Genomic DNA, 27,027 nt, shown 5'->3' with positions numbered 1-27,027 from the left:
TTTTCTGAGCTTTGTTAATTATTACTTAACTTTGTAGAAGCAGAAAAGCAGGACACAGCTTGTAGCTAATCTAACCACAACCAACGGTCATAAAATGTAGACAGAGCAGCTAACCACAATCAGACGTTACGGCCAGATATGGTGTCTGGAGTGGGCATTGAATTAAGGAACTAGCTTGTTATTGTTGAAACTGATGTTTTGCTGACCTCGGACCCTGCATGGTGCACCGTTACGTAGGCAGTCTTGTGGGTGTTTATCTAATTGTGAAACTGTTAGCTCTGCCTCGTTTATACTATATAAATCCACGGCGATCTGTAGCTCTTTGGGGGAGTAGCACTGAACCGCATTTAGGTAAGGTGTTATTCCCCATGATATCATGCAATAAAGTGTTTGTTCTCAACGTCTGAGTCCGGAGAATTTGTTCAGCAATTGGGCACAATCTGGATTTTCTTCAACAGTTTGGCGTAGTCGGCAGGATCCCTGAGTTCACGGGATCCAAAAGAACCTAGTGAAAAAAAATAATTAACAGGATCAGGGGTAAGTCAACTTTTCTGCGACCCTGATATCCCAATCACCCAGCCTGAGCCGGAATTAAGAGGACAATTAGGTCCCACGTGAAGGCCAGGAATTAAATGGGCGAAGGGAACAAAGGGGTCAAGGAAGAATTGGCTGAAACCTGAGCAGAAAAGTTCTAAAATTGAGTAAGTTAAGCTCACACATGGGAAGTGAGTAATTATGCGAGGTGAAGTTGAAAAGTAGATAAGTGGAAAATCCAGTAAATTTAAAAATCTGCAATAGACGGCTGGGCCGAATAACTGATCTCGTTGAGTATATGAAGCTAAATCTCACACATGGGAAGTGAGTAAAATGCGGTGACAAGATATGGGACAGAGATGACTGGGGCTGTAACTAAATTACCAAATTGACCTAACAGGCACGTTTTCGGGGCTCCTGAGTACACCCGCTGATCTGGCCCTAGAGAAAGATGCGGGTGACAAGAGTTGGAGAACGAAAATACCGTTGACCTGAAGAGACAGGGATGAGCTGGTTAGCTGACCTTGAGAATTTAACATTGACTGCGCCTGTTCGTCTCCTTGTGTGTGGTTTTGTCTTTTGTTTGTGTTAATGTTGTTTACTCCATAGAAATTAACTCGTAAAATTAGAAGGTTTTGAGAAAGTAGAAGTAAGAGTGGACTAAATGGCTTCCAAGAAGGAAGGGTTGCCCCCGAGGACAAGTAAACCATGTCCTCTGGAGAAAGGCGACTCACGTCCGTTTGCCCCCTCGAAGGAGACGCAGAAGCGCCACGGTAAATATGTGTTTTAAAGATAGGTATGTTTTAAAGTAAAAACAAGTTACGGTGTCTTTGATTCAATTGTGAGAATGTTGGAAGCTTCCATGAATGAATTGAATATCTGGGATGTACAGTTTGTGTTCTGTAAAACTGACTGTTGTTAACTCTTTGTTGTCTGGCTTTAATGTTGAAAATTGAATTCGATTATGTTGTTTGGAATTGAATGATTGTGAAAAGTGATTGTTCAGTGTGTTCATTTCTATTTAGTGTCGTGCACCCAGGAATGGGATATAAAATTGAATTACATTTTAAGTTAAAGTTTTATTTTTAGTTGGTTTTGCAATTGTGAAAAGGCAATGAACAATTTTCTGAGGGATAAGCTTCAGCCTTGAAGATCTGAAGATGTCTGGCAGAAATCTAATTTGGGGTTTGGAACATTGTTTTAATTGGAAACTCTGCTATTGTTTTATTTTACAGTCTAAATTTGAAGACATGTTTTACTGACTGTTATATTGTTTTAAGGGAAAGAAAGGATAGAAAAGGAGATATAGGAAAGATTCTGTCTGTTTAAAAAGATTAAAGTTTGTGTAAGGACCTAGTGTTAAGTCTTTTGTTGTAAGAATGTTAAATAACTTTTTCTTTAGTTTTTGGTTTTATTACAGTCATTTGAAAAGGCGCCTGAAGAAAGAGCAAGAAAATGATGTAATTTACCTATCTTTTAAAATAAGCACGTGCTATTCTGTTCTGTGTGTAGTTAATAAGTATTATAAGTTAATAAGTCTGAATTGAATTAATACTGTTAAGGTTAATTGACCTGTTTAAGTTGAAGAACTGGAAATGTCATTTGCAACCACAATGAACTTTCAAGTTTATTATGTCATGTTTTGGAGGAGTCTTAAGTTCCGGACGTGGGACTCACTCATATAACATCAGCAGTTTTAATTTAAAAAAAAATATTATTGCAGTGAATTGGAATTGGAATCATCTTTGTTGTAAAATCCTTGGATTAGGAACCTCTTACAAAAGATACAAAAAGTTTGGAAACAATTGGAGTTTAATCTAAAATGCTGTCTTTCCTGATGGAGATGCTTTCCTTTGAAGTTGAAAAATGTTACACATGATTTTGTTGTTCTTAAACCCTAAGGATACCAAAAGGATTGAAAAGGTTTAAAATAGATAGTTCTTTTCGATCAGAAAAGAAAGGTTTCGTAAAGTGACGAAGCTGAGAATGTTTTGCTCCGCCCCCTTGGAGACAAACAAAGAACTTAACCCGCTGCAGATTTTTGCATTGCTGAGAGTCAAATTTATACATATTGGACATTGACAAATTTTACGTTTCTAAGTTAACAGATAGAATTGGACAAATTAACCCATTGAGCTCAGGGGCAGAGCCACAATGGATTCTTTTTAAGCAGGTGACGGCAGGTTCCAAGGCCACATGAGAACTGATGCCACAACAAGAGAACCAGCAGCTTTGAGAATTTAAAACTGAATTGCAGACATCAAATATCATAGCACCTTTATCAATGAGACAAAATGCTTGAGAAGGAAAGATAGTTGCAAACACTTCTGTCCTTAACGTACAAAAAGTACAACCAAGTCTGGGCATAAGAAATTGGAATCAATAAACAAAATTTAACTGATATGAGCGGTTATTTTAAAGCACTAAAAGGGAAATTTATCTGATATTTAAGAGGACAATCAAAGTTTTAGAAAATAGCAAATCAGTGGTTTACTGTGTTGGACATTAGCAATGGGTTCTGGTCCATACAGTTGGCACAAGAGTGTCAAAATAAATTTGCATTTACGTTCAAGGGACAACAGTATATCTGGACGTGTCTCTCCCAGGGATTTTATAATAATCCATCGATATTCCACCTTCTTTCAAGAAGGTTAGAGTGAAAGTTAAGCTGAAAATGGCACCGATAATGAAGGAAAAGGTTTCTTATTTGGGAATAGTAATAACACAGGGAAAGCATGAGACAGAGCAAAAGTGAGAGCAGCCAATCCTCGAACTCCCCCTAGCGCGAGATATTAAAGCTCTAAAAAAGACAGTTCCTATTTCAGGTTGTGAGATTAAACAGACAAGAAGCACCAACCCCCACGGTTAACCCCACATTCGAATTACTGACGAGTAATGTTACGACCCAACAGCCACAAGTGACTGGTCTCCCTTGCCTTGCATTGACTACAGGACCAGAAAATGGACTTGCGATAATAAAAAACGAATAAAATTGTATATGATATTGTAAAGCTTGAGTTGGTACCGGTAATATTGATTTTCTCAGATATCCAGCTACCTGGCTGGTGCCCTGAGAAGACCCGAGAATTGTACAAGGTATTACTGTAACAATTGTTGAGACAGGAATTTGGTAATGAGAAAATGATAAAAAGATTACATAAAATACAATGATATTTTACCCTATGTTATGGAAATTGGAAAAGAGGTAATTGGAACAACATTGTCCATTGTCTGAGTGTAGTCTGGAAAACCAGGTGATCATATGTCCTCATCCTATATATAAAACGGCAGAATCAAAATGTGGATTTAATGCCACTGTAAATTGCACCAGGGAGGCTGGGAAAGCATTGTCAGAACTAACCCATGTGGCCTATATGGGAAAGGGGAGATATTGCTTCACCACCACAGCGAAGGAGTCCCAGTATGGACATAAACGGACTTGTCCAGTGAGCAACAGTACATTTTGGTTCAACCCACAAATACCAACCCGAGTAGGGAAGATGGAGTTGGTAGAAATACATAAACAAAAGACAGAAACGATAACTGTGACAGAAAGTATTAAGGAGGATTTGACAAATTATTCCGAGAATATGAATATACTATTCAGCCATTGCTCACACGCTTGGGTAAAGAGAGACAGCAGCTGGAAGCCATTGCAAGCTGGAACAACAGTCGAAGATGCTACAAGATGAGATTGACAAGATAAATGATTCTACCTGGCAGGAGGATTTATGGAACTGGGGGTCAGACGTGCGGATACACCCCTGGTTTAGAATTATCTCCCATGTCCTGATAGTGGTTTTGGGTATCATGGTGTTAGATGTGACATACTTAATTTGGCAACTTAAGAAATTAATTAGGCAATGCAAGAGGATGTATGAACACAGGTTGAACAGCTACCCGAAAAGCAATTAGTGTTTGAACTTGCTCTGTAAAAGGAGGGACAATTAGTTATGCCATAAAAAGGGTAATTGTATAACCTTTTCATATATACTTAAAGTGAGCAAATGAATGATCAATGTACTTTATGAAATTGTATTATGTTTATACAATCGATAATGTAACAGTGATGCTTAATTGAGATGGTAAATGTACAAGTGTACCATCTTTTATGTTGTAAACAAGTATTTGAAGCCCCTGCAAAACGTATGCCTTTACAGAGTTCCCGCTGCCCCCTTGTGATATAAGCAGACAACGTATTGAGTGCGACCCCTCCGGGTGTTGAAGGCTGTTTCTAGACAAATAGAGACCATTAAAGGCACCTAGGTGGGATCAAGGGAAGGATTCTTAAAAGGGTTGTAGAAGAGTCAAGAGGGGACTGTGAGAACAGAATTTTAGAATTTTAAGAACAGAGTTTATGGGGACATTTAAGCTGAGATTAATCAATCATGTATTGCTAACTTGGCCTTGCGGCTGGCACAGCGCGATGGCAGGAAAGATATTATGCTTCAATGACTACTTTAAATACCTCTCCCCTCCACATACGATGATATTGTGTTATCATGGTATGATAAAAGGAGGGATTGTTGGAGAATTTTCTGAGCTTTGCTAATTATTACTTAACTTTGTAGAAGCAGAAAAGCAGGACACAGCTTGTAGCTAATCTAACCACAATCAACGGTCATAAAAATATCAAAGAAACATTGGATAGTTTGGCCAATGGTGTACAATGGGCAATATTGACTTAGCTCAGTTATACACTAGGTCCCATTTTCCACTCATTCCAAGAGAAGAGAACTTGTGGTGGGGTGGATAACGGGCAGCTAATTCAATAATGCATGATTAGCACCATAACCTAAAGTTAAAATAAGCCTCACTGTCACGAGACTTCCATTACAAGGACAGACAATCTACTGATTTAGAGGTGCCCAAAAACCCCATGTCTCCTTTAAGAATTGCAGAGATACAGAATTCTGCAGCCTCGGGTGTGAATCTGCTTTTGAAAATCAAAACGCATTATTACTGTATTAAATTCATCATCACACTGGTCAGAACGCAACCCACATTCTACCAGGTGGATATTGAACTAATTTCTTCTTGGTAATGGAGCTAATATCATTTGATGGGAACAGTTAATTGGGAGTGAATGGACCTGCATCCTGTAGAGGGATGTATCCGACTTTAAACACAATCCATGTGACAATTTCTAGCCCTCATAAATAAGGCAAACACATCACCAAACAGGAGGAGCAGAGCTGAGTGAGACTCAATTGATTCCTGGCAGGAGAAGTTTGTCCTATGAGAAGGAAATGAATAGAATGGGCCTATATTTCCTGGGGTTCAGAAGAATGAGAGGTGATCTCACTGAAACATATAAAAGCCTTAGAGGGGTAAATACTGAGAGGCTGTTTCCCTTGGCTAGAGAGTCTAGAACAAGGGGTCATAGTCTCCAGTAGGACTGAGATGAGGAGGAATTTCTTCACTCTGAGGGTTGTGAATCTTTGGAATTCTCAACCCCAGAGAGCTGTGAATGCTCAGTCGTTGAGTATATTCAAGACAGAGATTGATAGATTTTTGGACACTAAGGGAATCAAGGGATATGGGGATAGGACAGGAAAGTGGAATTGAGGTAGAAGATCAGCTATGATCTTATTAATTGTGGAGCACGCTCGAAGGGCCATACTCCTCATATTTCTTATGCTGTTAAGTTAGAGCTTCAGCTACAGCTGAATTAAAGCAGATGTGTCAAGTCTGCCCTTTATCAAAGCGGTACAATGCCTAGTGAGGTGAAATCAGTAAAAAGTTTATAGTAAGTTAATATAGCAGTTTTAAAGACACATTCATTTCATTGACAGGTAAGCAGATACAACAGCCTGTAAGATATCAATTACTCTGTTTCCAGGGAATTAGAAAATGCAAACTAACTCAATGGGATGATATAATATTACCATTCCTAATGCATCTGGCTCCAACTGCATGTTCATTATTTCTCCATTCATCTTAATGTTTTATTACAAAGACTAAAGTCACGTGATTTGAATAGAACGTTACATTCTGAATCAATCTTAAACCGACCTTCAAAGAACAGTTTCCCGCAAGGATTGCATTTGTTACGGTTACATAAAGAGTGATGGGAATCCAGATTTTAAATGCTGCACAGAACGAGCCTTCTCAAACAAATGTTCCTTTTGTCATAAGTTCGACACCCAGCATTTAATAGATCACTTTAAGGTGCATGACTGAGTGCGTGTCATGCCACAGATACAAAAACACCCCATGCACCTTGTTCCCATTCAGTGACCAAACTTGATTGAAAATAATTTAACAACGAATTCTATCTGTACAGATGAGACCTTAATAAATTGGTACCATAGCATGCGTGCTCTGAAGATACACTCAGTTGGGAAGGCTCATTGCTGTATGGAAGATTTATAATGAGCCAGTAGTGCCAAGCATCATAAAGCACAGTGTTACAGAAACTCTCAGTTGAAGCCACAGTATTCTTTTCCATCAATCTACTTTTCAAATTCAATTCTACTTGATAAAGTTAAAATCAGCCAAGCAACAGGAACTGAACAGGTGCTAGTATCAATAGGTTGATTCTGATTCAGAACAGAAAGGATTCTCTTAGATTTATGAGATGTTGAATTGCTGCTCAAATATTCTTTCATTTTCCCCCAAAAGTATTTTAATATTTATACCAGTGGCTGAATACCTTCAGTGTTGGAATGCTGGACTTCTAAACAAAATCCAAGAGCTGAATTTTACAGACCCACCCACCCCCCCCCACCCCCAAACATCTGGTTCGTGATGGGTGGGGCTGGAAAATGCCTACGGGACAGGGCCGCAATGCACCCCGACACTGGGAGGGCCCGGCCCGATATTGCTGATGGCGGCGAGGCCTTGTGGCGACCTCCCCACCCACTGCTCAGCGACGGAAACGCCATTTGCATGGCATTTAAATAAATGTAAATGAGTGCATCAATTATACGCACGTTCCCGCCGTCTGTCCCAGTGTGATCTTCTTGCCGCTGGCCAGCAATCCTGCGCCTTCAGTTCCCCATCCGGGGAAACGAGGTGGAACACTAGTGGGGAGGGGGGAGTAGGCAAGTTTCTCAGTGTGAGGGGGGGTGGTGGGAAACGGGGTCAAAGTGACATCATTGGTGTAGGGGAGGGTGGGAGAGGGGCAAAATAAATGTTTTTTAAAAAATTCGCTGTTTGTTTAAATATTTAAATATAACTGTAAGGCTCAAAGTCCTTTAAAAATGGCATCAGAGCATCCTCTGCATGTGATCGGGGGGGGGGGGGAGGCGGGGGGCCACCCCAGCTATCTAAATGAGTTGCCGCGCTTAGGATCATGGCGGCTCTGTGCCGCGTGGGCCGTCATTGTTTTCGCCTGCTGCTAATTTCGGCAGCAGGAGTATAAATTTCAGCCCCTAGACTGATACACCACAGAAGGAAGCCATTCGGCTGTGCCATCTCCTCTGCTCTTTCCCCATAGGCCTTTAATTTTTTTTCCCCCTTTTTTTCCGGCAACTCATGTAAATAGCTGGGATGGCCCAGCCCCCCCGATCACATGGAGAGGACGGGCTGGCTGCCCCGGCAATAGCTTCAGCTGCCTCTGCGCAGGCGCTGATGCCATTTTTAAGGACCTTGAGCTCTACATATTTAAAGAAACAGTGAATTTTTAAAAAATATATTTATTTTGCCCCTCTCCCACCCTCCCCAATAACCATAAAATTAATTGCATTCCCTCTCCCCCCCCCAAAACACTTACACACTTACCTTATCCACCTGCCCTTCCAACCCCCAAAGTACATAAACTTTAACCTAAAACCCTTCCCATTTCCTTTTGAAAGTTATAACTGAATCTGATTTCACCGTCCTTTCAGGCAGTGCATTCCAGATCACAACAATTCGCTGCGTAAAAACATTTCCTCATGTCACCTCTGGTTCTTTGGCCAATCCCCTTAAATCTGCGGTTTCTGGTTATTGATCCATCAGCTACTGGAACCAATTTTTCTTTATTTACTGTACCTAAACCCTTCATAATGTTAAACACCTTTATCAAATCTCCTCTTAGCCTTCTTTATTCTGAGGAGAACAACCCAACTTCTACAGTCTCTCCACATAACTGGAGTCCCTTATCCCTAGTATCATTTTGGTAAATCCCTTCTGCACTCTTTCCAAGGCCTTGACATCTTTCCTGAACTGTAGTGTGTAGAATAGAACACTCTACAGCAGCTGAGGCCTAAGCAGTGTTTTCTAAAGGTTCAGCATAACATTCTTGCTTTTGTACTCCATTAATAAACCAAAGGATCTTATATGCTTTTTTAACAACCTTCAAAGATTTGTGTACATGCCCCCACAGATCTCTTTGTTCCTACACCACCTGTAAAATTATATCATTTAGTTGAATTATCTTCCCCTGTTCTTCCTACTTAGAAGCACAGTAAAAGATAGAAAAAACATATTTGAAATAGCACGAGTCAAGGGTCTAATGAGAGTGAGAAACTTAAAGTAATTAATATGAATAAAGAAAATGTTCTGGAGAAATTAATGGGATGGAAGTCAACAAATACCCTGGACTAATGGCCTACATCCTAGGGTTTTAGAAGAGGTGGCTCAGAGATAGTGGATGCATTGCTTTTGATCTTCCAGAATTCCCTAGATTCTAGAACGGTCCTCGTGAACTGGAAGTTAACAAATGTAACCCTGCAATTCAAGAAAGGAGGAAGAGAGAAAACAGGGACCTACAGGCCATTTACCTTGACATCAGTTGTAGGGAAAATGCTAGAATCTACTGTTGGGGATGTGGTAACAGAGCACTTAGAAAAGGCATAATATGATTAGGCAGAGTCAATAGGGTTTATGAATGGGAAATTGTGTTTGAAAAATCGATTATAGTTTTTTGAGAGTGCAACTGGCAGGACAGTGGATGTAATATATTTGAATTTTCAAAATTGTGGTGCGACACAAAAGGTTGTTACACAAGGTTAGGGCTCATCGGATTGCAAGGATAGAGGATTGGTTAACAATCAGAAAAGAGTAGGAAAAAAGGGTCACTTTCAGTTTGACAGCTTGTAATTATCGGGATGCTGTAAGGATCAGTGCTTGGGCCTCAGATATTTACAATCTACATCAATGACCTAGATGAGGGGACCAAGTGTAATGTATGCGAGGTTGCTGGTGATACAAAGCTAGTTGGGAATGTAAGCTCTGAGGAGGATGCAAAGTGGCTGCAAGGAGATATAGACAGATTGAGTGAGCAATAAGGAGGAAGATGGAGTATAATGTGGGGAAATGTAATTTGTTTTTTATTCATCCATGCGATGTGGGCATCGTTGCCTAGGGCAGCATTTATTGCCCATCCCTAATTGTCCTTGAGAAGGTGGCTGTGACCGTCCTTCTTGAGCCGCTGCAGTCCTTGGGGTGTAGGTACACCCATCGTGCTGTTAGGAAGGGAGTTCCAGGATTTTGACCCAGCGACAGTGAAGGAACGGCGATATAGTTCCAAGTCGGGATGGTGTGTGGCTTGGAGGGGAACTTGCAGGTATCTGCTGCCCTTGTCCTTCTAGGTGGTAGAAGTTGCGGGTTTAAAGGTGCTGCTGAAGGAGACTTGGTGCGTTGCTGTAGTGCATCTTGTAGATGGTACACACGGCTGCCACTGTGCGTCAGTGATGGAGGGAGTGAATGTTGAAGGTGGTGGATGGGATGCTACTTTATCCTGGATGATGCAGAGCTTCTTGAGTGTTGTGGGAGCTGCACTCATCTAGGCAAGTGGACAGTATTCCATCACACTCTTGACTTGTGCCTTGTAGATGGTGGACAGGCATTGGGAAGTCAGGTGGTGAGCTACTCACCACAGAATCGCCAGCCACTGACCTGCTCTTGTAGCCACTGTATTTATATGGCTGGCCCAGTTCAGTTTCCGATCAATGATAACCCCCCAGGATGTTGATAGTGTGGGATTCAGTGATGGTAATGCCATTGAACAGCAAGGGGAGATGGTTATGTTCTCTCTTGTTGCAGATGGTCATTGCCTGGCACTTGTGCAGCATGAATGTTACTTACCACTTGTCAGCCCAAGCCTGGATGATGTGCAGGTCTTGCTGCATCTGGACAGTATCTGAGGAGTCGCGAATAGTGCTGAACATTGTGCAATTATCAGAGAACATCCCCACTTCTGATTTTTTGATGGTGGGAAGGTCATGATGAAGCAGTTGAAGATGATTGGGCCTAGGACACTACCCTGAGGAACTCCTGCAGTGATGTCATGGAGCTGAGATGATTGACCTCCAACAACCACAACCATCTTCCTTTGTGCTAGGTATGACTCCAACCAGTGGAGAGTTTTCCCCGATTCCCATTGACTTCAGTTTTGCTTCTTGATGCTATACTCGGTCAAATGCTGCCTTGATGTCAAGGGCAGTCACTCTCACCTCACCTCTGGAGTTCAGCTCTTTATTCCATGTTTGGACAAAGACTGTAATGAGGTCAGGAGCTGAGCGGCCCTGGCGGAACCCAAATTGCGTGTCAACTTGCACGTTATTGCTGAGCAAGTGCAGCTTGATAGCACTGTCAACGACTCCTTCCATCACTTTACTGATGATCGAAAGTAGGCTGATGGGGCAGTAACTGGCAGGGTTGGATTTGTCCTGCTTTTTGTGTACAGGACATACCTGTGCAATTTTCCACATTGCCGGGTCGATACCAGTGTTGTAGCTGTACTGAAACAGCTTGGCTAAGGGCATGGCAAGTTCTGGCGCACAGATCTTCAGTACTATTGCCAGAATATTGTCAGGACTAATAGCGTTTGCTGTATCTAGTGCCTTCAGCCATTTCTTGCTATCACGTAGAGTGAATCGGATTGGCTGAATACTGGCATCTGTGATGCTGGGGACCTCAGGAGGAGGCCAAGATCATTCACTCAGCACTTGTGGCTGAAGATAGATGCAAATGCTTCAGCCTTGTTTTTTGGACTGATATGCTGGGCTCCTCCATCATTGAGGATATTAAACTCCAGAAAGCTTGTTATGGAAGGATAATGCTGGACCCTATATTTACTCAGTTTCACATTTATTGTGCAGAATAAAAGGATTACAAACATGTAGCTCCTCACTCAAACCCTCCACCAGTCTCAGTCAGTGTCTGCTTATAAGTGATCTGCTAAGACCCCAATTAACACCCTTCACCTGCATATAATCAAATCATTGATACACAATTAACAGATTAACAGAGGATGGGGATATTTGTGGAGCCTCCTCCCTCTCCGGTTAGTTGTTTAATTGTCCACCACCATTCACGACTAGATGTGGCAGGACTGCAGAGCTTAGATCTGATCCACTGGTTGTGGGATCACTTAACTCTGTCTATCGCATGCTGCTTCTGCTGTTTGGCATGCAAGTAGTCCTGTGTTGTAGCTTCACCAGGCTGACACCTCATTTTGAGGTATGCCTAGTGCTGCTCCTGGCATGCCCTCCTGCACTCTTCATTGAACTAGGTTTGGTCCCTCGGCTTGATGGTAATGGTAGAGTGGGGGATATGCTGGGCCATGAGGTTACAGATTGTGGTTGAGTACAATTCTGCTGCTGATGGCCCACAGTGCCTCATGGATGCCCAGTTTTAAGTTGCTAGATCTGTTCAAATTCTGTCTCATTTAGCCCAGTGATAGTGCCTCACAACACAATGGTGGGAATCCTCAATATGAAGATGGGACGTCGTCTCCACAACGACTGTGCAGTGGTCACTCCTACCAATACTGTCATTGCTAGATGCATCTGCGACAGGTAGATTGGTGAGAATGAGGTCAAGTAGGTTTTTCCCTCTTGTTGGTTCTCTCACCACCTGCCGCAGACCCTGTCTAGCAGCTATAGGACTGGGCCAGCTCGGTCAGTAGTGGTGCTAATGAGCCACTCTTAGTGATGGACACTGAAGTCCCCCACTCAGAGTACATTCTGTGCCCTTGCCACCCTCAGTGCTTCTTCCAATGGGCGTTCAACATGGAGAAGCACTTATTCATCGGCCCAGGGGGTCGGTAGGTGGTAATCAGCAGGAGGTTTTCTTTCCTATGTTTGACCTGATGCCATGAGACTTCATGGGTTGCAGAGTCAATGTTGAGGGCTCCCAGGGCAACTCTCTCCCGACTGTGCCGCCACCTCTGTTGGGTCTGTCGTGCCAGTGGGACAGGACATACCTGGGGATGGTAATGGCAGTGTCAGGGACATTGTCTGTAAGGTATGATTCCGTGAATATGACTATGTCGGGCTGTTGCTTGACTAGTCTGCGGGACAGCTCTCCCAATTTTGGCATAAGCCCCCAGATGTTAGTTAGGAAGACTTTGCAGGGTCAACAGGGCTGGGTTTGCCGTTGTTGTTTCCGGTACCTAGGTCGATGTCAGGTGGTTCGTCCGGTTTCATTCCTTTTAAACATAGAACATTACAGCGCAGTACAGGCCCTTCGGCCCTCGATGTTGCGCCAACCTGTGAAACTATCTGACCTACACTATTCCATTTTCATCCATATGTCTATCCAATGACCACTTAAATGCCCTTAAAGTTGGCGAGACTTAGTAACGTTTTGATACAACTGAGTGGCTTGCTAGGCCATTTCAGAGACCACTTAAGAGTCAACCACGTTGCTGTGGGTCTGGAGTCGCATATAGGCCAGACCACGTCAGGATGGCAGATTTCCTTCCCTAAAGGTCTTTAGTGAACCAGATGGGTTTTTACGACAATCGATGATTGTTTCAAGGCGCCATTACTGAGAATAGCTTTCAATTCCACATCTGAAAGGACTTCAAGTGAGCATCATCTGATAAAAATTGAGACCTGTAACATAAGGAGGCTTGGTCAAAGAGGCAGGCTTTAGGGAGCGTCTTCAAGGAGGAGATAGAGAGAGGAGGTGCTTTATTAACTGCTCTCTCAACCTTTCGGCCACCTTCTATGATTTATGCACATATACACCAAGATCCCTCTGCTCCTGCACCTCCTTCAGAATCTCAACCTTTTTTTATATCTGCTCTCTGCATTGTTTCTACCAAAAGGAAACACTTCACACTTCTCTGCATTAAATTTCATCTGCCACTTGTCCGCCCATTTCAACAACCTTTCTATGTCCTTTTGGCGTCCTGCACGATCCTTCTCACTTCACAATGTTTCCAACTTTCATATTATCAACAAATTTTGAAATTTTGTCCTGTACACCAAGATCTAGCTCATTAATATATATCAGGAACAGCAAGGGTCCTAACACCGACCCTTGGGGAACTGTACTACAAACCTTCCTCCATCCCGAAAAACATCCATTAACCACTACCCTCTGTTTCTTGTCACTCAGCCAATTTTGTACCCCTGTTATTACTGTACCTTTTATTCCATGAGCTATAACTTTGCTCACAAGTCTGTTGCGTGGCACTGTATCAAATCAAATGCTTTTTGGAAGTCCATGTACACCACAGCATTATTCTGATCAACCTGCTCTGTTACCTCATCAAAAAACGTTAGCAAGTTGGTTAAATACGATTTACCCTGAAATGTACAAACTTCTTAGAGGGCTCGAGGTAGATGCTGAGGGGCTGTTTTCCTTGGGTGGACTGTGTTCCGACTGAGATGAGGAGAAATTTCTTCACTCAGAGCTTGTGAATCTTTGCCCTGAGGGCTGTCGATGCTCAGTCGAACAGCATATGGAAGACTGAAATTGATAAATTTTTGGACACTAAGGGAATCACTATGGGGATAGGGCAGGAAAGTGGAATTGGGGTAGAAGATCAGCCATGATCTTACTGAATTGCAGAACAGGTTTGAGGGGCCACATGGCCCACACCTGCTCTTATTTCTTGTGGTCAAATGCATAACTTCACACTTTTCTGTGTTAATTTTCTTCTGCCCATTTCATCAGTCTGTTTATGTCCTTCTGAAGTCTGTTTCTATCTTCCTCATTGTTCACTACATTTCTGAGTTTCATGTCATCTGCAAACATTGAAATATGCCCTGTATACCCAAACCCAGATCATTAAGATATATTAAAGAGAGCAGTGGTCCTAATACCAATCCCTGGGGAACATGACGGCATACCTTGCTCCAATCTTAAAAGAACATTCACCAATACTCTCTAATTTCAATCTCTTAATCCATTTCATATCCATGTTGCTACTGTCATGGGCTATAATTCTATTATGTGGTACTTTATCAAATACCTTTTGAAAGTTCCTATACATAACCTTAATCAATGCCCTTTGTTACTTCATCAATGGACAGAATTGAGTTAGGCAAACACAGTTTGCCTTTGATGAATTGTGCTGATTTTCATTTATTATCCCATACTTTCCAAGTGCCAATTAATCTTGTCCCAGATTAGTTTCTGTAAAAGAATAGGCCTAACTCGACTCCCTATTAACATTTTGTTTACATCATGTTTTATCACCATCAACAACCTGGGGGTTGCCATTAACCAAAAACTGAACTGGATCAGTTACATCAATTCTGTGACTACTACAACAGGTCAGAAGCCGGGAGTTATATGGAAAATAACTCATCTGCTGATTCTCCAAAGCCTCTGCACCACGTACAAGGTACAAGTTAGGAGTGTGATAGAATACTTGCCTGGATGAGTGTAGCTGTAACAACACTCAAGAAGCTCAGAATTATCCAGGACAAGGCAAGCCATTTAATTTACATCCCATCCACTGGCCTAAACATCCACTCACTCCACCACTGTGCATCATGGCTGCAGTGTGTACCATCTACAAGAGGCACTGCAGCAACTCACCGAGGCTTTTTCAGCATCACCTTCCAAACCCGGGACCTCTACCACCTAGAAGGTCATGGACAGCAGACGCATGGGAACACCATCACCTGCAAGTTCCCCGCCAAGCCACACACCATCCTGACTGGACTATATCACTCAATGTCAATGGATTCAAATCATGATAATCCCTATCCAATAGTGCTGTGGGAGCAGTTTCACCACAAGGACTGTCATGGTTCAAGGAGAAGGCTCACCACCACCTTCTAAAGGGGCAACCAGGGATGGGCAATAAAGGTCTAAAATGCCAGCCTTGCCAGTTCCACCCACATGCCGAGAATGAATTACAAAAAACAGACCAAGGAAAGATCCTTCCCATACCACTCTTGTCCGCCTCATACTGCATGAGCCAAGTAGAGGAATCAGTGTTGTCTTTTGGACTGAGTATTTTCCTGCACTTTGTACTTTTATTTCTGGTTTCCAGATTAGTTGTAGAAGATGATTGGTGATTTCTTTTGCTTTAGAAGAGAGTTCACTACGTCCCGTTCCCAAATGCCGTTACCCAACACTGATCTATTCACTGATTCATCAGTGTCTTTACATCAGAAAGTGATTAAAAAGCTGTCAGGATATTGGGTTTTTTCACAAGCAGTTTCCAATGTAAAACCAAAAATTATTGCTGTAGTTACAAAGATCATTGGTCAGACTTCATTTGCAGCACTATATTCAGCTTTGAGCTCATCACCTTAGGAAAGTTTCACTGTCCCACATTTTAAGGTGCAAAATAGACTTAAGTATATAAGGACAGGTAATTGAAGGCTGACTATAATGTGTAATTGTCCATTGGTTGAGTGCCTTTGTTTCTTATAAAATATTTGTGACGATCGTGAAGTGCCTGTATTTTACAGTTGTCTGTTATTTGCGCGTGGTGGTAGGATGAGGTTTTGCTGTAATTCAAAAAGAGAAGACTTACAGGGGCTATGGTCAAAGAACAGGGAGTGTGGCTAATTGAATAGCTTTTTCAGAGGGCCAGCACAGGTATAATGGACCAAATGTCCTCCTGTGCTGTACAATTCTATGAAATTACTGCAGGAGTTCCTCAGGGCAGTGTCCTAGGCCCAACCATCTTCAGCTGCTTCATCAATGACCTTCCTTCAATCATAAGGTCAGAAGCGGGGATGTTCGCTGATGATTGCACAATGTTCACCATTCGTGACTCGTCAGATACTGAAGCAGTCCGTGTAGAAATGCAGCAAGACCTGGACAATATCCAGGCTTGGGCTGATAAGTGGCAAGTAACATTTGCACCACACAAGTGCCAGGCAATGGCCATCTCCAACAAGAGAGAATCTAACCATCTGCCCTTGACATTCAATGGCATTACCATCGCTGAATCCCCCACTATCAACAGCCGAGGGGCTACCATTGACCAGAAACTGAACTGGACCAGCCATATAAATACCGTGGCTACAAAAGCAGGTCACAGGCTAGGAATCCTGTGGCGAGTAACTCACCTCCTGACTTCCCAAAGCCTGTCCACTATCTACAAGACACAAGTCAGGAGTGTGATGGAATACTCTCCACTTGTCTGGATGGGTGCAGCTCCAACAACACTCAAGATGCTCGACACCATTCAGGACAAAGCAGCCCACTTGATTGGCACCCCATCCACAAACATCCCCTCCCTCCACCACCGACGCACAGTGGCAGCAGTGTGTACCATCTACAAGATGCACTGCAGCAATGCACCAAGGCCCCTTCAACAGCACCTTCCAAATCCATGACTTCTACCAGGTAGAAGGACAAGGGCAGCAGATGCATAGGAACATCACCACCTGCAAGTTCCCCTCCAAGTCACACACCATCGTGACTTGGAACTATATCGCCGTTCCTTCACTGTCGCTGGGTCAAAATCCAGGAACTCCGTTCCTAACAGCACTGTGGGTGTACCTACCCCACATGGACTGCAGCAGTTCAAGGAGGCAGCTCCCCACCACCTTCTCAAGGGCAACTAGGTATGGGCAATAAATGCTGGCATAGCCAGTGACGCCCATATCCCATGAATGAATAAAAAAAAAATTAAATTGATCGGAAGTCAGTAACACTGGTCTACCATAGTTCCAGAAAAATGCTCAGTAAATATATAAAATGACCGGAAAGGAGAGTGGCTGTAACAGCCTAAAATACATGGTTCGTGTACAGATCTCCCTGATCATCAGCTGTTTGCTGATGAAATACAGACCTTTTCAGCAACCAAATAATTTTCAGTCAATGGTACTTTTTCATGATTATATCAAGAGACTTACAAGCCATTTGGACATTGATCAATGGATCACATTAAAGGTACTTTGATCAGTAACATGGTTAGACATTCTGACTGCCACAGCGGTTCCAATTAGAGTACAAGAGTGGACTAACATCTGGAGGATGAAAGTTAGGTTTAAAGCCTCTAGGTCCAACAGTTATTAATAGCCAATGCAATTGGGAGTTGACCCACATCGATCAGCCATTTGAAGAGTGAAATCAACGAATCTTACAGCCCAGAAGGCCATTCAGCCCATTATGCCCATGTCTGATAGTCTATTAAATGAAACCGTATGCATCACATTGGTGTCGAGTCTCAGCCCAAGTACCAGCTGACACTGCTTAGCCAACAAACATCTCAAGACTATCTATGAAGCTACAGGACAGAGCTGGTACTGTGTTCATGCCACAGCTGCTGATCTTCCTCATCAGGCTGCAGGGACAACCATGTTGAAGGAGGGGCTTTGGCTAGTTTCAGAAAACCTATTAAATTGAAAAAATGGAGAATAAAAATTATAAAAGGAACTACATGTGAATCCTGTCGGAAGTAGCCAATTGTGTGGCAGTCAGAAGAGTAGCAGGCTTATTAAAGTGGATTTACCCTTTATCCAAACTCCAGGAAGTGAGTTATATTCCAAGACCAATCAACTACAAAACAGGATTCTAGTTTCATACATTTACAATTTACTGTCTGAACTGCAACATGATGTATCTTAAATTACAAATGCAGTAATTGTCTAAGTTTTCAAGTTATCTAGATGAGTTTCCATGGGGTTTTCCTGCTTGTTCACATAAGTTTGACTAAAAATCCATGGAAATGCTAGAAAAATGGTGCACAAGCAGGACAATCCTTCCCCCTACCCACCCCAGAAATTTAACCCATTGCCTTGAAGTAAATATTTTGCAAATAGGAGTCACAGAGCAGGACCTTTGTTCAAATAATTCTCAGAATGTGCAGCATTACTGAGAAGGCCAGCATTTATTGTCCATCCCTGGTTGTTCTGTAGTGGTTTATAGAACTGAGTGGTTTGCCCGGCACAGTTAAATGTCAAGCACATTGATGAGGGACTGGAGTCACATATAAGTCAAACTGGGTGAAGATGGCAGGTTTCCTTCCCTAAAGGACATGAGTGAATCAGTTGGGTTTTTCCACAATCTGATGACAGCTTCATGGTCACTTTTACTGATAGCAGCTTTTTTTTGCTGGATATTTAAAAGTGAATTCAAATGCTTGTCCATTCTGAACAAATCAGAAGGTACATTTCCACATCTAGACACCTACACTAGTAACACGGGGGAATGGCGTACGCTTTGGAAGGCATGACATAATTCATGTAGCTCGGGAAACAGTTCAAGTACCCAGAATTTTATGGGGAACAAGTGGGTGGGTTGTGCAATTTCAGGCTGAACACAGATTTGCTAGGCCCCGACTAACAAGTTGTCCAAATTCTGGTTCGGGGTGGGGAAGTAAGTGTGTCCTCCATCTGCCTTCTCCACACCAGAAGACCACATTGGGGTGTGTCCAGGGCATTTCCAGGCTACCCCATGAATTCCAACCATTATGCCCTGCGGAAACCACACCTCTGAAAATTTTGGGCACATCTTTTTGATTGGCTTTCCGGATAAAAGCAAGGCTGCATTTATTGCCCACCCCTAGATGCCCTGAGAGGGCAATGGTGAGCCCTTCTCAACTATTTATTTACAACTGAGTAAAGTCAGTTTCAGAGGCCATGAAGTGCTTACCACATGGTATGAGACTGGAGTCACATGTAGGCTGGACTGGATAGGGGGTGTCAGGTTTTCCTCCCTGAGAGTGGTGAACCAGTTGGGTTTTTGCAACAATCCAGCAGTTTCATGCTCAATTTATCTGGTGCCAACCCACATGTTTACCAGGTTTATTGAATTGAATTTCACAACTGCATATGATAGGATTTGAACTCTGGATTGCTAGTGCAGTGCCATAACCATGCCCTCAAAAAATGAAATGAAATTATTTTAAGAATGGATTTTTCATCATCTACTCTTTCCATTTTGTTAAACTCCAAAGCTGCACCGCTGTCCCTCCAACATTCTTCAAGACATCTAGATGGTTTCCAATAGAAGCTTCTAAACAATTCTCATCTTACTACATCCATTGCAAAAAGAAGAAAAATTATTTTTGACAGCCAGGTAATCCACATCCTTCATATAAAAACTGTTTTGTGATGTACCAAAAGAAAATAGTATTTTATAAATTAAATAGAGTAGATAAGGATAAACTGTTTCCATTAGCAGGAAAATTGGTAACATCAAAAGACTGATGTAAGATAATTAACAAAAGAACCCCCCAGAGGGGAGACGAGGACATTTTTATTTTAACGCAGCAAGTTTTTATGATCTGGAATGTACTGCTTGCTTGTGAGGATGGTGGAAGTAGATTCGATAGCAACTTTCAAAAGGGAATTGGATAAATACTTGAAAAGGAAAACAATTACAGGGCTACAGGGAAAGAGCAGGAGGATTGAAACTGGGTGGATAGTTAGATGCCCTCTTTCTGTGCTGTAAAATTCTAAATACATAATCTAACCTCAGGGCCCATCACCTTCACTTGGGCACTGGAGGGGTGCAGTATGGCGCAGATGTTCCCCGGCAGAGGCTTGCCGCCTGCCGCTGTTGGTTTAGGGCATTCAAGGCACACGGAATCAGCTGTCAGAAGGCCCCAGGTCGGAGGAGCCTTTTTGGGGGAGGGGAGAAACAGACTCACTTGTTGTGGTGCTGCTCTGTGTGTCATTTCTGGGCCTCCTCCGACCTCTGGTCTGAGCCATGCACAAGTCCCATGAGCAGTGTTGTGGAGCCCGCCTCCACCCCATCACTCCTCGGATGCACATGGAGGGAATTGAGTCTAGAGAGCGAGGAAGGCTCCCTTCCATCTCAGGTTCCCGAGCAATACCATGACTGTGCAGGTCAGGTCCCAGTCTGCCCATTCGGATAAGTCCTGGAAATCCCAGGAGAATGGGAATGAGAGCACAGTGCTGGCATAATGAACTCCATCTTTCCTCTCCACGATTCCTGGAAACTCAGCTCTGCTCTACCTGCTAATAGGAAAACTGGCCACAACTTTAGAAATCTAATATGATGGTCACAGTTTAATTCGGTTAGTAGTAATTTTAGACTACATGAAAATACTGAGTTTGATTTTCATATAACAAAACACAATGATTAGCTTTGTGATCTGCCAAGGAAACAGTTCCCAAACAGCCTGTAGCCTAAAGGAGTCCTAAATATTTATTGTTGTCCAAATGGATTTCATGTCACTACAATGTGTGGGTTTTATAAACACGGCACTGTTAAGCCAGACATTCCGGAAGATGATAAAAGGCTGGCTACAGTGGCCTCTATTTTTTGTCCTCACCCATTCCTCGGCTTTGATTGAAATCTCCTTTGATGATCTTGCAGGACTTGTCATCACCGTTACACACCCCACAGCGATCCTCTTTGGCTGCTGAGCCAATGATTCCATCACAGCCAATCTTCTGTTAATAACAAACAGGTGTCTCTGTTATTGGTTCCATAATAAAACTCAGCGAGATTTAATTACAGGCAATCTCCTGGTGTTGTTTCCGGATACCTTGGGCTTTATTATGAGCAGAATATTATGGCACAACAGGGCCTGAGACCTATATTGCTGTCCTAACTATGCTGCTAATTAGCTCAACAGAATGTTACCAGGTAAAAATCAGGTTCATATGAAATTTGGCTTATTTTACAGAGCGTCAACTGATGTTACTCAGTATATCAGGCCACGATTTTTAAAAAATTTTTATTTTATTTTAAAGATACAGCACTGAAACAGGCCCTTCGGCCCACCGAGTCTGTGCCGACCATCAACCACCCATTTTTCTAATCCTACATTAATCCCATATTCCTACCACATCCCCACCTTCCCTCAATGCCCCTATCACCTACCTACACTAGGAGCAATTTACAATGGCCAATTTACCTATCAACCTGCAAGTCTTTGGCTGTGGGAGGAAACCGGAGCACCTGGCGAAAACCCACAGGGAGGACTTGCAAACTCCGCAACGATATTGGTATTGCAGAAATGTCACAATGAACTGAAACACCTGTCTGATTTTTTGGGCGCATTCTATTATGTGAAAACCTCAATTAAATTCACACAAGTCACTGGAAAATAACCAGGCTTTGGAGATAAGAATACTGAATAATAATTCCCAGCCATAGGGTAAAATTGACATATTGCATCAATGATAATGACCTGAGGTTCACTAAATAGAAGAATCATTACCCTCTCACAATTATCTTTGATTTCCAGTTATTAAATCTTTATCCCATCCAGAAACTTAAATTTAAAAAAACACACACACAAAGTTATTGGAAAGAGTTATAAACATTTCCTAAATCTTCCCAAGCAGACTATTCTGTTCAATTGGTTCCAGAAAGTACATAAATGCCTGAGTTTTGAGCCAAGCCCATTATCATCCATTAGTCTCCGGTTCAAATTCCACTGAGACAGGGTTATGTATTTCCACAGAATCCTTCATTACAGTGGGGGAAAGGTAAACAGTGCAGATTTTAGTTTCATAAAAAGATGACATACTATTTTTAAGGTCTGTCTCTTTACAAACGAGATTACTGGTTTAAAAATGTTTTAAAAGTCTTCTTCATGATGCTATTACAAATCCTGAAGATCAAGCTTAACATAAAATAGGATAATGACCTTTAAACAGACATCTTATAGCCAAATGAATCTGGAATTGTATTTTAACATGATACATTTAAATAAAGGAAATACTCAGCCCAGCCGCCACACATGTTCTTTGAATCTATGTACATGTCCTAGTGATAACAGGATCTGCTTTCAACAAGTGAAATTAAGCACAATAATCAGTCAGTGAGATGCTTACCCTGAGTGCAGAACACACCTGTTCTGTCCAGGTTGCAGAATGTTATAATAAACCTCTTTCTCTTTCACACAGTCAGGCACATCTATTCTGAACAGCTCTGTGCGAATGGCCAGGATGCTTCTGACAGCTGTTTTGAACAACTTTATTTTTAGTATTGCTTAAACCAGAGACATTTTTTTGAAGCTTTTCATCTTGCACTCATCAGGACAATTCGCAAGAATACCAATGTAAGGGAAAGCAACAAATTTATACCGTATGAGAAGAGAGTGCTGATTGGTTGTCAAGTGGACTCTGATTGGTAGAGGCGTTGCCATAGAGAATGCACCATTCTCATCCCATTTTCCAGCACTTGGCCTGTAGCCTTGTATGCTATGTCTTTTCAAGTGCTCATCTAAATACTTCTTAAATGTTGTGATCGTTCCTGTCTCTGCCACCTCTTCAGGCAGTGCGTTCCAGATTCCAACCACTCGCTGGGTGAAAAAAAATTTCCTCAAATCCCCTCTAAACCTCCTGCCCCTTACCTTAAATCTATGTCCCCTGGTTATTGACCCCTCCACTAAGGGAAAAAGTTTCATCCTATCTAATCTATCAATGCCCCTCATAATTTTGTATACCTTAATCAGGTCCCCCTTCAGCCTTCTCCGCTCTAAGGAAAACAACCCTAACCTTTTCAGTGTCTCTTCATAGCTGAAACTTGTAAGCTTCACTGGGATCACCTCTCATTCTTCTAAACTTCAGACAGTAAGGCCCAATTTACTCAGCCTGTAGGTCAACTCTCTCATCCCAGGGACCAACCTACTGAATCTTCAATGTACCGCCACCAATACGAGCATATCCTTCCTTAAACACGGAGAACAAAGCTGCGCACAGCTTTCCAGGTGTTGTCTCACCCAAAGCCTCTGTAAATTGTATCAGGGCTTCCTTATTCTTCTACTCCAATCCCCTTGCAATAAAGGTCAACATGCCATTTGCCTTCTTAATTGCTTGCTGTACCTGCATGCTAACTTTCGCTGTTCCTTGTACAAGTACACCCAAACATTCCTGAACATTAACATTTAGAGGTAGTTCAAGGGCAATTAGGGATAGGCAACAAATGCTGGCCTTGCCAGTGATGCAAGCATCTCATGAAAAAATAAAAGAATGGCCCGTGGGAGCAGAAAGTGGCCTTTAATTGGTTCAATTGGCCACCAGTAGACTGCTAAGCCACTGAGATGCCTACCAGTGGCAGTATGCCACAGTGGCGGGAAGACATTGGGCTCCCCTCCCAACGGCTTCCCCTGCCATATTGCCAGCCTTCCTACCTCCTAGCCAGACCCTAATGGGCTGGGAAAATTCAGCCCCTGGTTTCTAAAACTCTCCCAATCCTCAGACTTACTACTATTCTAAGCAACATTATAAGCTTGTTCTTTTAATCTAATACTATCTGGTTACTTCTGGTAAGCCACACATGGATCCAACTTGCTGAATTTTTGTTTTTAATGGAATGTATTCTGTTGAACATTTTGAATGGTTTCTTTAAATATTCCCCACTGTTTATTAACTGCCATACCTTTTAGTCTATTTACCCAATCAATCTTAGCCAACTTTCCTATGTAATTGGCTTTGTTTATGTTTATGATTCTTGTTTAGTACTGGAGTATGTCGCTCTCAAACTTAATATGGAACTCAACTGTATTGTGATCGCTATTTCCTGGCGGATCTTTTACTATGAGATTACTAATTAAACCTGCTTCATTGCCAAATATTAGATATAAAATAGCTTTATCCCTAGTTGGTTCCACAATGTATTGTTCCAGGAAAATGTCACAAAAGTATTCTACAAACCCATCTTCCAGACCAGCTTTGCTAATTTGATTTGTTACTCATTTGTGTTCAGAATGTGATCTCAAATGGAGCTAAAACACACCACTTGACACTAGGAAACACATTCCTTGAAAATGTCACTGAATAGAGAGGTAGAGCACAATTGAAATGGTCTCCATGACAACACTCAACTTAATGAATGATAGAAACACCCTACGGGTTGATAGTATCCTATTAATGTGTTTTTATGAGATTCCTTTGTTGAGACTTTTCACTGAGACATCAAAAAATATTCTGAAGCCTTTAATAAACCTGGAAACGAAGGAATTTGATGTGAATGTGTCAACCTGTAACCAAATATCATCCTAGTAATGAATTAGTCATTTTTCATTGAGGCAAAACAACAGAGTGGATATTCTTTCAAAGGAATATTCACTGGGACTCACCTTGCATTTGCCATTCACACAAAGGTCCGTCTCATAGGGCCCACAAGGAGTACCGTCAAGAACTCTCTCAGCTATCAGGACAGGGGACTCTTTTCCAAATGGGGAGCAATACAAAGCGCAAGGCTTGTCTGAAATGGGAAAATGTAGTTCTGATCAGCAAAGTTTGATCACGAGTCAGGTTATTAACTCTGTGCAACTCTCAAGGAAATATCAGTCTCATATTTTAAACACTCACAAGCAAAATATATAGGGTTGAGTTAAGTGATTGAATTTAAATCAAACTAACATTTGACGTATAAATGCAACAGATCCTTAAACAATTCTTGGTGTAGCTGGCATAACAATTGCACTCTGCTCCATGGGTCAGAAGATTATGTGTTAAAGTACATGTCAGTGTTTGAATTCACAGGCCAGTTGGTGCTCCAGTACACTAATGAGTGCTGCACTGCCAGTAGTGCTGCCTCTTGTATTAGATGTTTGGGATAATCTTGCTCCTGTTGAGAGGCCAGTCCCACATCTGGAGTTTGTGCAGGCACCTCAATTCCTGATGCTCCTTGCTGATGGGTGAGGCTCTCTAACCAAAATATGATTACGCAAAATTGTCCTTGTTCAAGTGAGTGCACTCTGTTCTAGCGGTTCAGGTCGACGTTAAAGACACTAACAGTAGAAGGTTCTCCCGGAGTCCTGATTAACATTCCTCTCTCAACTATCAACAGTAAAAAATGATTAACTGCTCATTCACCTCACTGCTGTTTGTGGGATGTTGCCAATGTAGAATGTCTCACAAGTATTATCAATAATAAAAATCTTATGTCTCCAAATGCTTCCTGTCTATAAAACTTTATCTTCAGATCACATTTTTGTCCCCATTCTATATTCCTATATCTGTATTTATATTGGAAACTCCCAACGTAAACTTGTTACAATATAATTACACAGGTCTGCCAGCAGTGACGCCAGTTTCACGTCTCCCAGCTCCTCTGCAGAGCAACTCCTAGACATTGACCAACTCTACTTCTCTGCTGCTAAATTGCCCTGTTTTTCTAGCTTATTATAATAATACCAAATCAAAAGTATTATTTCAAATCAAGAATGGAAGGTGCTGTTGCTGACCTACATTAGCTCTTGGTCTGGTAACACCTCCATTTTTATTACGAGAGGAATTGAAAATAAAAGTAAGGATGTTATGCTTCAGTTATACAGGGCATTGGTGAGACCACATCTTGAATACTGTGTGCAGTTTTGGTCTCCTTATTTAAGGAGGGATGTAAATGTGTTGGAGGCGGTTCAGAGGAGGTTTTCTGGATTGATACCTTGGAATGAGTGGGTTGTCTTTTGAGGAAAGATTGGTCAGACTGGGCTTGTCTCCACTGGAGATTGGAAGAGTGAGGGGTGATTGAAGTATATAAGATCCTGAACGGTCTTGACAAGGTGGATGTGGAAAGGATGTTTCCTCTTGTGGATGAGTCCAGAACTAGGGGGCACTGTTTTAAAATTAGGGGTTGCCCTTTTAGGACAGAGATGAGGAGAAATTTTTTCTCTCAGAGGGTTGTGCGACTTTGGAACACTCTGCCTCAGAAGGTGGTAGAGGCAGGGGTAGGTAAATTCCTGTTAGGCAAGGGAATCAAGGTTATCAGGGGTAGATGGGAGTGTGGAATTCCAGACACAAACAGATCAGCCATGATCTTATTGAATGGCGGAGCAGGCTTGAGAGGCCGAATGGCCTACTTCTGCTCCTAATTCATATGTTTGTATTTTAAAATTCTCATCCTGTGTACAAATCCCTCCATGGACTTGCCCCTTCCTGCCTCTGTAACCTCCTCCAGCTCTACAATCCTCTAAGATATCTGAGCTCCTCCAGTTCCAGACTCTTGCACATCCCTGATTTTAATTGCTCCGCCATCAGTGGCTGTGCCTTCAATTGTGAAGTCCCCAAATTCCCTCCCTAAGCCACTCTGCCTATCTCTCTCCTCCTTTCAGTCTCTCCCTAAAACCTACCTCTTTAACCAAGCTTTTGGCCACTTGTCTTAATATCTCTTTATGTGGCTTTGTGTTAACTTTGATCTGAAAATTCTCCTGTGAAGCACTGTGGAACATTTTACAATGTTATAGGTGTTGTGTAAATTAAAGTGTTGTTGTTATAAAATGGGGATTGAGATACATCATGATCCCGCTTGACCTCAAAATTACACTTGAGTTCCTGAGTTTAATGCCATTGGATATTAACCATTAACTTAATTATTAGAGTGATATGTTTCTGATGGCTAACAGAGGACAATGCCTCAGAATTAATTTTAATTAAAGAAGGAACTTGCATTTATACTGTGTGCTTGCATCCACAGGGCACCCCA

At 42.1% G+C, this 27,027-nt stretch overlaps 1 protein-coding gene and 1 long non-coding RNA gene across 3 annotated transcripts in view; one reads left to right on the top strand and one right to left on the bottom strand.

The window, feature by feature from the left end:
- adamts17 (ADAM metallopeptidase with thrombospondin type 1 motif, 17) overlaps positions 1 to 27,027 on the bottom strand; it is a 679,121-nt gene that overhangs the window by 202,512 nt on the left and 449,582 nt on the right. The window contains exons 14-15 of the mRNA XM_068017704.1: positions 24,677 to 24,804; positions 20,915 to 21,035 (exon numbers count right to left, since the gene is read on the bottom strand). Of these exons, the coding sequence (XP_067873805.1) occupies positions 20,915 to 21,035; positions 24,677 to 24,804 (249 nt within the window). The remainder of the gene's footprint in view (positions 1 to 20,914; positions 21,036 to 24,676; positions 24,805 to 27,027) is intronic.
- On the top strand, positions 295 to 25,488 carry LOC137352381 (uncharacterized). 2 transcript variants are annotated; one of them, XR_010969697.1, is made up of 3 exons: positions 295 to 351; positions 19,571 to 19,692; positions 22,500 to 25,488. It is a non-coding gene; the product is annotated as an uncharacterized lncRNA (long non-coding RNA). The 2 variants fall into 2 exon arrangements; XR_010969696.1 differs by having other exon boundaries at positions 337 to 701.

Source organism: Heterodontus francisci, chromosome 38 (genome assembly GCF_036365525.1).
Source record: "Heterodontus francisci isolate sHetFra1 chromosome 38, sHetFra1.hap1, whole genome shotgun sequence".
Taxonomy (NCBI): domain Eukaryota; kingdom Metazoa; phylum Chordata; class Chondrichthyes; order Heterodontiformes; family Heterodontidae; genus Heterodontus; species Heterodontus francisci.
The sequence above is the reverse complement of the archived record's forward strand: the minus strand, read 5'-3'. Positions and strand labels throughout refer to the sequence as shown.